Raw genomic sequence first — 16607 nt, 5'->3', positions numbered from 1 at the left:
TAAGCAGTACCATGGCCTCTGCATCAGCTCCTGCCTCCAGGTTCCTGCCCTGCTTGAGTTCCTGTCCTGACTTCTTTTTATAAAGAACGGCAATGTAGGAGTGTAAGCTGAATAAACCCTTTCTTCCCCAACTTGCTTTTGGGTCATGGTGTTTCACCACAGCAACAGAAATTCTAATTAAGACATTCATTAAAGGATGGGATATGCACACTGAGCAAAGGCTTACATAGTCCAAACTTGTCAATCAAAACCAAACTAAGTCCCTTAACAACCAAACCTTCCCTTCTCAAAAGGAAATCCCAAAAGTCCTTAATATATTCTCAATGATATGGCCAGCTATCATTATTGATTTCTGATGCATATACTATGACTTTGCTTTAGAAAAAAGTTTCCTTGTTACTTTGCAACCTGTGCGCATACCACCTTTATTTCAGTCCTTAAATAAGAGGTCAAGAATCCAGAAACAACTACTGGATTCTATCACAGGAAAAAAAAAAACTACAGAGCCTAAAATATATAAAGAAAAACTGTAAATGACAAGAAAAATAGTTCAACCTTGTAAAATCTCCATTTTCAGGTAGGCATAATCCCCGCACTCAGGAGGCAGGAAAAAAACAAAAACAAAAACAAACAGAAGCAAAAACAAAAAAACTCCATTTTTACTAAAAGAATTAGACAGATCAAGGGAGGCAATGCCAATGAAAATAGAGCATTTACACTATGGACAAGCAATGCCTAGGAACACCATCAAAAACTCACAGGAGACCAGGAGGGGAGGCCAAGATTCTTTTTCGAGGCAGCGTTCTCTGTGTAGCCTTGGCTGTCCTGGACTTGCTTTGTAGACCAGGCTGGCCTCACTCCCAGTGATCCACCTGCCTCTGCCTCCCAAGTGCTGGGATTAAAGGTGTGCGCCACCATGCCCGGCTAGGAAGGCCAAGACTTAAAAATAAGTGTAAATCAAGTAAACTTAGTACACTTTCAGAGAATATTTTATCACACAGTAAGATTTTTACTTAAGGGGGCTGAAGTGATGGTTAAAAGCATTGGAAGCTCTTCCAAAAGACACAAGTTCAATTCCTAGCACCCACATGGCAGCACACAACTTTCTGTAAATCCAGTTCTAGGGGACCTGACACCCTCACACAGACATATCCTCAGGCAGAATACTAATGTACATAAAATTTAAAATTTTTAAAATATTTTTATTTAAATGTACAGAGAAAAAAATTTAAACATGGACTGTTCAAACTGGGTGTGATGGTATTTGGTAATCGCAGCACCCAGGAAGATAGGGCTAAATCACTGCAAACTCAAGGTCAGCCTGGCTTACTTAAGCAAATTCTAGGCCAATCAGTACTACACGGGAGTAGGGGGTGCTGGAAAGATGACTCAGAGGTTAAGAATGCTGTTGCTCTTTCAAAAGACCCTGAGATCATTAGCAGCCTGAGGCACCCACATAAGACTCACAGTCACCTCTAACTCTAGCTCCAGGGGATCTAAACTCTTAGAGCACCTGCACTCACGGGCACACATCCATACAGACAAACACATAAACACATAATTAAAAAATAAATAATAATAAAATCTAAAACCAAAAACAACATTTACATTAGTACACAGAACAAGCCCTAATAAATTTAAAAGTACTGAAATCATAAATGTGCTGAGTCCAACTATATGAAAGTAGAAATAACAGGAAAGGGGTTGATAAATTTTCACATATACAGATATTAAGCAATACATTCAGAAACCAATAGATCAATTTAAGAAATCATAAAGGAAATTGGAAAACATACAGAGATAAATGACAATGAAAATGCAAACTAGCAAGACTTATGGGGTGTAGTCAATGTGATGTTAACAAGAAAATTCATAGCTATAAATATCTATCTTAAAAAGATATAAAAACCAGAGCTGGGCATAGGTGGCACACACCTTTAATCCCAACACTCAGGCTACACAGAGAAACTCTGTCTGGAAAAACAGAGAGACAGAGACAGAGAGACAGACTCAAACCATTAATATCCCATAATCTTTTGGCACTGGAAGCAGAACAAACTAAAACCAAAAACAAGATTACATCAAAGATAAATATGAAACAGAGAAATAATTGAGAAAAATTAATGAGCCAAAAACTTGGCTCTTTGAAAAGACTATCAAAACTGACAAATGTGCAGAATTGGTAGCATGGGCCTTTAATAAGATTAGGAGGCAGAGGCAGAAGGATCTCTGTGAGTTCCAGGACAGCTATTATTATAAAGACCTTGTCTCAAAATAAAAACAAAAACAAAACAAAAAACCTGACATCGTAGGCAACAAACAAACCAACACCTCAAAAACCAGTGACATGTGGAATGACGAAGGCAGCAGTACCTCCAATTTGCCCTCAGCACCCATAGTATGGCCTTATTATTCTTCCCACTTTAACCTCATAGCCAAGAACAATGGTTGTTCAGCAAGCATCCTGTTTGTTTATGAGCAAATCACAGAGGTAAAATACTAAACAACTGTAAATCAGTAAACCAGATAAATTTATAAATGAAAGAGACAAATTCATAGAAATACAAAGTACTGAACTTTATCATGAAGAAATAAACAACTTGAATATGTCTTAAAAAAAAAAAAAAACAAATCAAAAAAGCATTCATACAATAAGCCCAAGTTTAACTGGCTCTATTGGTCAACTCTACCGAACACCGAAGGAGGGAAATAATGCTGAAAACTTGACATTTTCAAATAAATAACATTTAACTTATTTTGTCAGGTCAGTATTAGCTATACAAAAACAGGCAAAGAGATCACAACAAATTATAAACCCTTTTAAACCATGCACACTAAAATTCCCAATCAATTATCAGCAAGCTGAATCTAGTATCAAACACAAGGACCAGATATTATCTCAAAGTGTGGTTCAGTAACTGAACATTAAATAAAATACCCTACCAACAGAAAAACCAAAAACAAAACTAAACACAAAAACTATTATGATCCTATCAAGCAGAAGCATAACAAGCATTTGACAAAGTCCATTGTCTTTTTCTTTTTTGGTTTTGTTTTGGTTTTGCTTTTCCAAGACAGGGTTTCTCTGTGTAGCCCTGGCTGTCCTGGACTGGATTTTTAGACCAGGCTGGCCTTGAACTCAACAGAGATCTGCCTGTCTCTCCCTCCCTGAGTGCTGGGATTATAGGTGTGTGCCACTGGGCATGGCTCAATGCCTTTTTTAAAAAGATTTATTATTTTTCGTTATATATTATACATACATACATATGTGTGTGTGTATATATACATGTATATATTTATAAACACATGTATATATTTATAAACACACATATATATGAGGGGAGTATTGCACATGAGTGCAGGCACCCAAGGTGTCCAGAGCAGAGCAGCAGATGCATTGGAAGTGGACAAGCCTCCCAATGTATGTGCTGAGAACTGAACTTAGGACCCTGCAAAAGCGGTACAAGTTCTGAACTGTTTAAGCCATCGCTCCAGTCCTTTAATTTCTTTTTCTTTCAAATAAAAATATTCAACAAGATAGACATTTCTTCAATCTATAAAAGATCTAAAAACAAATAAACAAACAAACAAAAACCATAGCTAACATCACACTCATAGTGAAAGACAAAAAACCTCTGAGCTAGTACCAGGAAAAGGTGTTGGAGATGATGAATTTGGGCTGGGCATGGTGGCACACGCCTGTAATCCCAGCACTTGGGAGGTAGAGGTAGGTGGATCGCTGTGAGTTTGAGGCCAGCCTAGTCTACAGAGCAAGCCCAGGACAGCCAAAGCTACCCGGAGAAACCTTGCCCACCATGCCCAGCACAACATGTTCATATATATAGAAAATTCTAGCAAATTTCCTAAGAATCCAGTAGATCTATTAAGTTCTGCAAGGCAGGAAGAAAGCACAATCAATAGACAAGCAAAACAAACAAAACATTTTTTGACATTTACAGTGAACAACTAAATGAAATTAACAATTTACAAAAGCATCAAAAACAATATACTTGAGAAGCTGGGAGTGGTAGTGCACACTTTTAATGCCAGCACTTGGTTGTTTTCAACTCCAGGTAATACAGGCCAGCTGGAGATTTGAGACCATGACTTGAAAAACAACTAACTCCCTACTCAAACAAAATTAAGAAAGTAAGTATAAAACTATAAAATATGTAAGTAAAACTAAAAAATATTATGGAAAATAAAATATCCAAATAAATGGGAAAATGTTCTGATGTTCTTGGATTGGGAAATATAATACCTACTTTGCGTGACTATTAAAGAGATTAAGTGAGAAGACACACGAAAAGGCCAAGTTCCAATAAACAACCCAAACCTAGTAAAAATTACTTAAATATATAAATGACAGGCTGGAGAGATAGCTCCAGAGAGGTTAGGATCACTGACTGCTCTTCCAGAGGTCCTGAGTTCAGTTCCTAGCAACCACATGGTGGCTCACAACCATCTATAATGTGATATGATGCCCTCTTCTGGCCTGCAGGTGTATGTGCAGACAGAGCACATTATTATTATTATTATTATTATTATTATTATTATTATTATTATTATTATTATTATTATTATTATTATTTTATTATTATTATTATTATTTTAAAAATGGCAAGCCGGGCATGGTGGCAAACACCTTTAATCCCAGCACTCTGGGAGGCAGAGGCAGAAGGATCTCTGAGTTTGAAACCAGCCTGGTCTACAGCGTGAGTCCAGGACTGCCAGGATAATACAGAGAAACCCTGTCTTGGAAAACCAAAATGAGAGAAAGGAATGAAGGAAGGACGGAAAAAAAGAAAGAAAGAAAAAAAGCTAAAAACAAACAAAAAATATATAAAGGAAATTGAACTGTAGCCCCTTCTAGTAACTAAGATGTATTTTTTCTACTTACAAAAGGTTGGGTAGCCCTGCTTACTCATTCTATATAAAATAGGCAGCAAGCAATACAACAACCAGATGTACACCAGACCTAAAGGATCACAAAGGCCAAAATGGAGTGCAGGAGTCCATAACTACTAGAAAAAGATTTACAACCTCTCCTCCTACACAGACCAGAGCCCCAAAACTCCTGAGGCTGCAGAAGACAACGATCCAATCCTTTGCCTCTCCTACTTTCAACCCAGGCATCCAGAGGGACCAAAGAACTTCACGTTCAATCCAGTGCAGCTGTGCCAGCAATTGGTTCCTAAAGTATTCTTTTTTATTTCTTATTTTCTACTTGCGTGTGTGTGTGTGTGTGTGTGTGTGTGTGAGAGCGCGTGCGTGCGCACATGCTCGCATGAGTGTGTGCATCATGTGTTGTTTGTATATTATTCAGTTCCATTTTAAAACTGTTGTTTGCATTTCCCTACACTTTACTATGTCTTTTTTATTTACTACACTCTTCAACCACACCTTATAGTCTTCCTCTAATTCTTACGGTTTTTTTCTCTCATTCTCATCTTTTTTACTTCCAAATGATAACCCCTTATAGCCATAACAATTTCTAAACTCTGTGGATCTTTTTTATTTTTTATTTATTTATTTATTTATTTATTTATTTATTTTTTTTGGTTTTTCGAGACAGGGTTTCTCTGTGTAGCCTTGGCTGTCCTGGACTCACTTTGTAGACCAGGCTGGCCTCGAACTCACATCAATCCGCCTGCCTCTGCCTCCCGAGTGCTGGGATTAAAGGCGTGCGCCACCACGCCCGGCTTGTGGATCTTTTTAAAGATTTATTTATTCTATTTTATGTGCATGAATGATTTGCTTGCATATATGTACATGCACTTTGTGCATGACTGGTACTTGTTGAAGTAAGAAGGTATCAGATCCCCTGGAACTGGAATTATGGATAACTGTGAGCAAGAGCTAAAAATTGAGCCCAGGTCCTCTGCAATAACAAGGACTCTTAACTGATGGAATATCTCTCCAACCCCCAAATATGGGGATCTTCTTCTTTCTTTGTTTTTTTGAGACAGGGTTTCTCTGTGTAATAGTCCTGGCTGTCCTGGACTTGCTTTTGTAGACCAGGCTGGCCTCGAACTCAAAGCAATCCACCTGCCTCTGCCTCCCGAGTGCTGGGATTAAAGACATGAGCCACCACTCCTGGCTAATCTGGGGATCTTAATAGTCTCCCAACTACTGCTGCTTCCCCTTCCTAGCTATTTTATTCACTTCCATCTCTCTCTTCAAAGTTGATCTAATACTTACTCTGTCTTTTCAAAGTCCATTAAATACTTCATTTTTATCCTTATCCATCCCACTCTTAATTGTAGTAACAGATATCTGAGTATACCGGATACTATCTTTGGTTGTTTGTCTTCCAAAAATAAGTAAAGTCAAAGTGGCTGCTATTATTAATTGCCAAGTATAACGATTGCATAATGGTACTATCAAGCAGTTATGTATGCTTTCCCAATTAAATTCATACCCCAGAAATGAAGTAGAGCTTACGCCAGGCCCCCTGAGGCCCCTGATCTGAGGAATTATTTTCTGAACTACTCACTCTTGGCTACTAACCCCAAAACACTGCAAACTAAACTAACATTTACTTGAACTAAAAGCATATAGTTGAAAGAAATAGATGCTGGGTATGGTGGCACACACCTTTAATCCCAGCACTAGGGAGGCAGAGGCAGGCAGATCTCTGTGAGTTTCAGGCCAGCCTGGTCTTCTGAGTGAGTCCAGAACAGCCAGGACTGTTACACAAAGAAACTCTGTCGCTAAAACAAAACAACAACAACAAACCCACAAAAAGCCAACACAACAAAGCTCTTTTAAAAATTCACATTCCTTAGCAAAGACATCTAACGAGTGTCAGTCAGATAAAACCTCAAAGAACTCACAACAATGCTTAGAAGTAAGTTCAAAGACAGACATGACCAAATAAATAAGGAAAGGATGGATGGTGTGAAAGAAGATTTCAACAAATATTTAAGGGAAAAGCAAACCAACCTGAAATGCTAGAAATAAAGTCAAATAAAAAATTCTGTGGAAAGTCTCAGCAATAGAATAGATCAAGTAAAGAATGGAATATCCAAGTTTGAAGACAAGGTGGAAAAACTGTAACAATCCAAGGACAAAGATAAAATAATAAAGAATTATGAGATATAAAAAAGAGTATGGTTGTGAGAGTAGAAGAAGGGGTAGAATCTCATCCTAAAGGCGTACAAAACATCTTTAAAGAATCATAATGGAAAATGGCTGGAGTTGCAAAAAGCGATGCCAAGCTAGATATAGTAGGCATTTAGGACATGAAGGTCCCAGAGGCCCTCAAAACAACACATGTAATTACCATTACTCATTAGCCCATGAGAACAAAATGGTAAGACACTATTGCTGAAGACACTCCACACTTTGGTTACAAGACATAGATAAACCAAGCTAGAACTGCCCTGACAAGATCTTCCATGCTAGAAGGTACTATGGCAGGCCATGGGGAAGAACAGGCATTAATGGTGATAAACAAACCACACATGAGACAAGATGGGCACCACTGCAATAGTGACATGACAGTTATGAAAGTAAACTACTTCCGGATTGGATGTCAGGCCAGTTCCACAAAAGGGAATTGATGCCTGGAGTTGTAAACTGGTCAAACCCATATCTCGGAAGGCTATAGGCCTTAAGGTAAGGCACCCTACTACCGCTATCTTTTTTTAACAGACAAATTTCAAACTCCTCTAAATATATGTTTACACACATAGATTGGGCTGTCTTCAACTTTGGTCAAAACAGCTTCTCTCAGCAGTGGTCAGCAGTTAATGCAGACTCATAACTGATCAAAGTGATGAGTAAGTGACTACTGAGTACTCAGTCCTAAATGGAACATCCATTATCAACCCCTGCCAAGCTCAGAGAACACCAAGGAAGAGGGAATGAAAAGAATATGAGTCAGAAAATGGCAATCAGCACAGGTTATCTACCCAAAAACTGCTCAGGATAAAGCTAAACAAGATCATTCCAATGGGTAGCATTAACTGAACTCAATCGTGTTAGCTTAAAAAAAAAAAATGACATGAATGGCGGAGTGGGCACGTTGGGGTGCCTAGGGGAGTGGAATGGGTAGCTGGGGTGAATATGATGAAGACACACTGTTTACATGTACAAAACTGTCAAGGAATGAAAGAGATTCTACTTTCTAAAGCGGCAGCGGTAGTTCGTGAAGAGAGGGAACAAGGTAGGAGAGGGAGCAGAGAAAAATGAGGGTGGAGACCAGACCTGAGGAGTGGGGGTAAGGCAGGAGGGCTTAGGGTTTGCAGAGCGAAGGGAACCCATGGCCAGGGGCATCTCTGTGACAAGCTAGAGACCTAAAACAGGGTAGGCTTCTGAAAAGATATGGGGGTGACTCTAGCTGAGATTCCTAGTACTGGGGGTCATAGAGACTGTAGAGGATACGCTCTAACTAGACAAGATTCCTAGTGGAGGGAGAACATAGAGCAGAATTGAGGGAATGTCCAACCAATCAACGAATGCCTGGGGCAGCCTGAGACCCACCCATGTGAGAGAGCCAACCACTGACACTATTAAGGATACTCCGCTGTACTCCCAGACAGGAGCCCATCAGAGTTTCCCTCTGAGGTTCCACCCAGCATCGGTTGGAAACAGACACTGAGACTCAAAGCCAAACATTGGGCTAAGCATAGGGAGTCTAGTGGAAAAGTGGGGGAAAGGATAAAAGGATCTGGAGGTAACAGGAGCTCCACAAGAAGACCAACATAGCCAACTAACCAGGGCCCAGAAGGGCTTGCAGAGACTGAAGCACCAAGGGCCATGCATGGACTGGACCTACGTCCCCTACACAGATGTATCTGATGGGCAGCATGGGCTTCATGTGGGTCCTCTAGTAAGAGGAGTGGGTGCTGTCTCTGACAAGGACTCTGTTGTCCGCTTTTCAATCACTTCTACCTAACCGGACTGCCTTACCAGGCCATAGGGGAAAAGGAAGCGCTCAATCCTAATGCGACTTGATGAGCTGGAGGTGGCTTGGAGGGGGGCGACTTCCCCTTTTCTGAGAAATAGGGGATGAGGAGTGGAGGAAGAAGGGCAGGTAGAACCAAGAGGAGAGGAGGAAGGGGACTACAAGGGAGATTTAAAATGAATTCACTACTTAATTAACTAGTTTTTTAAAAAGATATTCTATTTTCTTAAAAAAAAAAAAAAAACTGGGTAACAAATTACCCGTTCCTCTATAAATATTATTTCAAAAACAGACTAGTATTCATTCTCTACCTCACATATAATTTAGTGATCTACTTTTTTGCTCTGTGAACTGTTGTGTTTCAATGGCAGAGTATGATGTGAACGGAAATACTTTGATTTCTCCATATTCTCAGCATTTGTAAATAGTGTCCTGAAAGAGGAACAAATCTATAAAAATCTAGATCCAGAAAAACTCTAACTCAACTGCTACAATTCAATATACCTGACTAGTGACTTTCTAGTCTCTTCTCAAATAACATAGAGTTAGGAAAGTGAGATCACAGCCATTACTCTTCTAAAAGAATACTAGAAATGCAAGCCCTTGATACACAAACAAAATGTGTTTCCCTTTGATATCCATAAGACACAGGGTTTATAACCATATTAAATTACCTTAGTTACATTTTCTCACTTAGTTCTGTAAATACATGTATGTCTAAGCTGTATTCTTCTCTAGGTGCCATGGGCCAAAATCCTAATTTTTTATATAATTTCCCACACAGAGTTTAAAGCCACTTATATTGCCCCATGTTCATTTCCTAATTTAGTAAAAAAATAATAATAATTAAATCACTAGGTTTAGTAAAATAATAATAATAATTAAATCACTAGGTTTTAAGCATCCTTCATTGATCAAAATAGAGCCTGATTTGCCAAAGCAGGGTTTTGTTTTCTTTTGGTTTTTTTTTTTTTTGTTTTTTGTTTTGTTTTGTTTTTTTGTTTTTTGTTTTGTTTAGTTTAGTTTTGTTTTGAGACAGGGTCTCTCTGTGTAGCCTTGGCCATCCTAGACTCACTTTGTAGACCAGGCTGACCTCAAACTCATAGAGATCCGCCTGCCTCTGCCTCCTGAGTGCTGGGATTAAAGACATGTGCCACCACCCCCGGCGCGCCAAAGCAGGTTTTATTTCTCTATTAAATTTCACCTTTGAAGGTAGACACATAAGGGCCACAGTTGGTGGTGCACACCTTTAATCCCAGCACTTGGGAGGCAGAGGCAGGCAAATCTCTGTAAATTCCAGGCTAGCCTGGTCTACAAAGTGAGTCCAAGAAAACCAGGGCTCTGTTAAAAAAAAAAAAGACACATAACACTTTAAGTGATTATTTCTTTGCATATTTGTTGTTATGAATGCACTGATTATTTTTCAAAAATAATAATGTTAGAGAAGATAATAAGACCAAAATAATCTATGGAAATTTAGAAAACCTATTGGATTTCCAAGAGAGGATTGCTGTCTCTCTTACTTACTGATGTATTCATAGTATTCAGCACTGAACCCAGCTTATACTGCAATTATCAATACATAACAAAATACACTTTTGGCCATGTTATCTACCCCAACAAAAAAATCATAGTGTGTAACATAACCTAAGTGCAAAAAAATACACTTTAGTAAATAATAAAAAATAATAAGCAACCAACCTAAATGAGTAATAAAGGAACTATTAAATAATAAATTATACTGCCATTAAAATTTAAACTTTTTGGATGCTGAGAGGCTTAGGAGGTAAATGAGCTTGCCCCCAAGCCTGGGAGCCTAAGCCCTGGAGCTCGCATGGTGGGAGAGAACTGACCCTTACCAGCTGTCCTCGGACTTCCATGTGGTCAACCCTCTCCCAAAAAAATATAATAAATAAAAATTAAGCTTTTTCTGGGCATGAGAGAAAACACCTGTAATCCTAGTGCTCTGAAAGCAGAGGCAAGAGGGTCACAAGTTCAAGACCTCAAACTCAGAGACCTGCCTACCTCTGCCTCCTGAGTGCTGGGGTTTATTAAAGGCATGCCTCACCCTAACCAGACTAGCTGGTATTTAAAAATTAAGCAGGAAGCTGGGGAAGTGGTAGACTGTTTGTTTAGTATACACAAGGCCCTGCATTAAATCCCCAAAGCAGCCAAAAACTTAATAAAAGACTTTTTTTACATACATCTACTCACACACACAACTCAAAGAAGCTAGGAATGTTAGGTCACAGCTGTCATCCCAGAATGCCTATAATCCTAGCACTAGGGAAGGAAGCTAAAGGTAGCTTGGACTACAAAGTGAGTGAATTATGGCTGCAGGAAGGTTTAGGGTAGCCAGACCTAGAGCAAAAGCAAGCAGTAATACTGAGTTGTGCAAGTACAGAAGAGGACTGGGAACAATACTAGGGCAAATCTGAGGACTGCTGTGACTTTCTCTGGGAGGATAACTACAGACACACACAGACAAACAGACACACACACACACACACACACACACACACACACACACACACACACACACACAAATGCCTCTGACACTGCATTAAACTAACTCAGGAACGACCACACGGACCTAACTGTCCCACATGTTTCCCTAAGGAGTGTACTAAAGAGAGGACAGTATTGAAGAGAGGACAGAAACCTTTTATTTCCTCATAAATGCCCCTTTACCTTTTATGTTTAGCCCCTACTCACCAAAAAAACCTGTAGTCACGCATGTTTGCTTTCTGTTTCAAGATTGATTTACTCAGTGTGGAGAGAAGCGTGTACATGGAAGCCAGAGGCTAACTTTTGGGGAATCATTTCTCTCCCTTCATCTTGTTGTCCTTTTCTCTGATCTCACCTTAGGATGGTAGATATTTAAAATGTATAGCGCTGCATCCAGCTTTTTACATGCGTTCTCAACCAGTGGGTCCAGACCCCCCCCCCCGGGGTGGGGCGTGGGGGGCGGTATCACATTATCCTGTATACCAGACTAAGAAGAGTAGAAAAATTACAGTTAATAAAGTAGCAACAAAATAATAGTTTTATGGTTGGGATCACCACACCCTGAGGAACTAACTATATTAAAGGGTAAAAGCATTAGAAAGGTTGAGAACCACTGTGTTAAGGGATCAAATTCAGGCTTGTTTGTCTAGTGCTTTTATCAGCCATCTACCTAGACCCCTGGCTTTGAGACAGGATCTCACTGCACAGTAGGCAAGGCTGACCTTAACCCTGAGGTAATCCTCCCAGCCTCAGCTTCCTCACTGCAATTATAGGCCCAATTCTCCAGTTAGAGGGGTTGTATATTCTCAGACCTGGCTGGTATACATATTCTAAAAAACAAGTTGTATCCAAAGGAAACTCTGAAAGAACTAAATTAAGAACTGACACACAGCAGGGCGTGGTGGCATATGCCTTTAATGCCAACACTTGGGAGGCAGAGGCAGGTGGATCTCTGTGAGTTCAAGGTCAGTCTGGTCTACAGAGAGAGTTCCAGCCAGGGCTGTCACACAGAGAAACCCAATCTCAAAACAAAACAAAACAACAACAAAAAAGAACTGACACACATTCTTGAGGAGCTGTTAATCATCAGTGCATGAGAATTGTGTAGAATTTAAAATGTACAGTTAGTCAGTGTGATTTCATTCTATTGACTTATACAGTGATCACAAGTCCTTTAAACGTTTCTCCTCCCTTGTGTAGAGCTTCTTCAATAATATAAAGACTTAGGCTGTGATCTTACTTTGCTGTTATAAAACTCAAACCCATTTCAGTTTGGGCTTCTTGATTTAGAAAATACAAGTTTACACTCACAAATCTTTAAGTCACCTTTCGGCACTTGCATTCCATGAAGAATACGTACACATTTATACCTAAATAGAGCTGGATTCGAATCCCCTCTGAATTCTACGAGTAACTTGCCTGGTATTGGGCAATTATCTAACCTTACCCTCATCTATCCTATCTTTTCCTTATTCTCTCTTTCCATTATGAGGAGAGAAATACAATGTGTTAACAGTGACTACATGGCAAGCCCTCAGTAAATAAATTGCTACAACTTATCAGCAAGCTTTCCCCCTTGACAATGTTTCCTATCTTAATACTTTTTAAAAATTGTTTCTACAAAACTTCCATGATGCTGGGTGGCAGTGTGCACTCCTTTAACCTCAGCAGTAAGGAGAAAGAGGCAAGAAGAGCTCCTTGGGTTCAGGCAGCCTGGTCTACAGATTGAGCTCCATGATAGCCAGGAAACCCCTGGGGGAGGGGCAGGCAGACTTCACTGAGTAGGCAAGAATGTGTACTGTAACAGAGCAGCAAGCAATTCCACTCAAACACATTCGCCACTACTTTGTAAGACTGTGGGCAGGAGAACAACTTAGAACTGTCAAATGCTGTATCCAATGATTTACTGTTTTTACAAGTGGAGGTACCTTGTGTACCTCACAACACTGAAAGACTTCTGTGAAATTCCCAGAACATAATATGTTCAGGATGTCCATAACCAAACGCAGCAATAGCCCCAGTGTTAATAAGGGTTACTATTGCTATGATGAAACACCATGACCAAAGCAACTTAGGGAGAAAAGGGTTGTTTTTTTGTTTGTTTGCTTGTTTTTGCTCACAGTTCCAAATAACAGTTCATCATAAAAAGCAGTGAGGGTGAGCCTGCCATGGTGGCACAAACCTTTAATCCCAACCCTGGACGGGGGCAAGAGGGTTTCTGTGAGTTCGAGGCCAGCCTGGTCTACTAGTCCAGGACAAGCAAGGATACAGTGAGAAGCCCTGTCTTGAAAAACCAAAACAAACAAAAAGCAGTGAGGGCAGGAATCTGGAGGCAAGAGCTTATGCAGAGGCCATGGAGGATGCTGCTTACTGACCTGCTCGTCATGGATTGTTCAGTCTGCTTTCTTTTAGAACCCAGGACTACAAGGCCAGGGATGGCACCACCCAGAATGGTCTGGGCTCTCTCCCATCAATTACTACTTAAGAAAATGCCCTACAGATTTGTCTACAGCCTGATCTTATATAAGCATTTTCTTAATTGAGGCTTCTTCCTCTCTATGACTTTAGTTTGTATGAAGCTGATATAAAACTATCCTACACACACCTCCCCCGCCCCCCAAAAAAGCCTCTGTCCTTTTGCTAGGAGATACTAAAGAAATCTTTTCAGTTAATGTTTCCATTTCTTTGGCATCCCTCCCTCCCTTTTTCTCTCTGATATTCCAGACAGGGTTTCTCTGTGTAGCTTTGGCTGTCCCAGACTCCCTCTGTATACCCTGCTGGCTCAAACTCAGAGATCTGTTTGCCTCTGCTTCTTGAGTGCTGGGATTAAAGGCTGCACCACTATGCCCGACTTTAATTAAGGTTCTTTGGCTGTCTTTTCTTTTCTTTTTAACACTAACTATCAACATGTTCAATTTATACTTTCTGCTTAGAAAATTTAATGGAAGCCAAATCAAGATATTTTTCAATTAAGGAACAAGTGACAACCCCTCAGACATTTACAGTATGTAAATTATCATGGTGGCCCACGCCTGCAATCCCAGCTTTCCGGGGGGCAGAGGCAGAAGATCTTTGTGAGTTCAAGGCCACCCTGGTCTACAAATTGAGTCCAGGACAGCAATGGCTATTACACAAAGAAACCCTCTGGGAAAAAAACAAAAAGTCAAAATGTAAATTATCACAAAGCAAAACTTTTATGCAAATTATAAAAGACAGTCCAACAGAATAATAAGCTTCCAATGGATAAAAAGCAGACTCATTAACACAACACTCCCACATCACATCACACACAACCGTTGTACGGCTCAGATTTGTCAACACCGGCACTTGTTCTCTACCGGAAGGACTCTTCTAACTTAAAATTACATTTATTGCACATCTAAGATGTGTAGAGGGCAGCAGTTGGCCAGGTGCAGTTACACACACAAGTAATCCTAGCTCTTGGAAGGAGACAACAGGAGCTCAAGGGCATCCTCCTCTACACATCGGAGTTCAAAGCCACCCTGGACTACAGGAGACCTTATCTCAAATAGGAAAAAGAAAGAAAGAAGAAAGTAATCGCTTCTGCAGTAAACTTATTTTAACTTGCTTAAATGTAAAAACCTCTTTGCCCTCACTTTCAAACGCTTTCTTTTTAAACGACATCTTTTTCCTGATCCTTACTCCACATGAAAATTAACTCCAGCTAGTCCCTATGTCCCCATCTAGGTGCCAGCCAATGCCACCAGGGACATCCTGAAAGTGCTTCTTCCAGATCCGACTGTGTCACTTCGATGGAAAGACCGCTTCCTTAGAGACGAAATGCAGTAACCAACCTAGAGGTTATATGAATGGTAAGGCCAAGTCACTGCCCGCAAGCTTGCTACAAAGTCAAGATTCCGAGCTCTCTTGGCTCCAAATTCCCCAGTTACAGGTAAATTCCTCAGTTACGAGAGGTTAAGGGGGACGGGACAACACGACACGCTGCCATGTCCCCGAGTCACCTCAAGCGAGCAGGGATGTTCCACGTACCTGGAGGAAGCTGCAGATTAGCAGGCAGCTGGATTGTCGTGGTGCCCGGAGTTTTCACGGTGACTATTTGAGGAGCGGGCAGCCTAGGACTGCCGAGTTTGGGGAGGGCAGGGACGGGAACCACTTTTGTCACTAGGGTCCCAACTGGGGATGGCAAGGGCTGGGGCGCCACTGGCTCCACGCAGACACTGACAGGAGCCTTAGTCACAGGGCCCAGGGCCACCGGGGTGCTCTCCACCCGCACCGGCAGCGCGGCGGCTGGGGCCATGGCCACGGTCCCCGAGGCGCTCGCGAGGACAGGAGCAGCGGCGCCGCCCGCCGGCTCCGTGAGGCCCGCCGGCATCCCCCTCAGGGACTCAGCGGCAGCGACGCTGCCCTTCCCGGAACTGAAGCAGGCGACAGCCGACTGACTCGGTCGCAGTCCAGGCGCCGCAGCATCGCGCGGGGCACACGCGCGCTCCGGGCCCGACCGGCGGCGACACCGCCGGGCACTCCCTCTTCAGCGGCGCTCACACGTGCGCGCCTCAGCCCCGGTCCCGCGGCAGAAGCGCCCGGATCGGCAGCTCCCTCGGGGGCGTCACTTCAGTTCCCACCCGAGGAGCTTTAAGTCTGCGCTTCCCCGCCAGAAATTTCAAAACCCTCCAGACCCGCGGAGCCCACACTCGCCCCGACACACGCTCCGCACAGCCAGCGGCGCAGCGCTGCCAGCCATGTTTATATAGCCACGCGGAGCCCGTGCGCACGCGCCCTGGCAGCCCCCGCCGCCCGGGGCTTCCCTGGAACCCGGCCTTCTGATTGGTCCGCGAGAGGAATCGCGCTCGTGACGTCACGAGGGGCGGGTCTGGAGTGGCTCAGAATCTTCCTCTAAATCCTGAGCGCCCAGGGGCAGGTTCCCGGAAAGTTATCACGTGCGGGCGGCGGGCTGCGCGGGCTGAACTGCGCCCCTGCGCCCCTGGCTGGCTCGCCCGCCCGGCGGAGCGCCTCGGAAAACCTACTCCTGCCTTTCCTAGGACGTTAAACCTCAAGAAAACAGTGCGGAGAACTGATTCTGGAGAAGGCAGAATTCAGTAACTCAGTGCCAGTTTCTGGATTTTTTTCTTCGGCGTCACTGGAAAGAAAGCCTTACAAAAATTTTCATTACAGTAGACATTGTGAAAATCAGAATAGTGTATAATTT

General features: G+C 41.9%; 1 protein-coding gene across 1 annotated transcript in view; it reads right to left on the bottom strand.

Moving 5' to 3' along the window:
- The window catches only part of Taf4b (TATA-box binding protein associated factor 4b), a 103941-nt gene extending 87847 nt beyond the window's left edge, over window positions 1-16094 (bottom strand). The window contains exon 1 of the mRNA XM_051163179.1: window positions 15431-16094. Coding sequence (XP_051019136.1) covers window positions 15431-15773 — 343 coding nt within the window. The 5' untranslated portion in view covers window positions 15774-16094. The remainder of the gene's footprint in view (window positions 1-15430) is intronic.
- Between the last annotated feature and the right edge of the window lie 513 nt (window positions 16095-16607).

The sequence above is a fragment of the Acomys russatus genome, chromosome 20 (genome assembly GCF_903995435.1).
Source record: "Acomys russatus chromosome 20, mAcoRus1.1, whole genome shotgun sequence".
Classification (NCBI taxonomy): Eukaryota; Metazoa; Chordata; class Mammalia; order Rodentia; family Muridae; genus Acomys; species Acomys russatus.
This window is presented reverse-complemented; position numbering and strand designations above follow the sequence as displayed.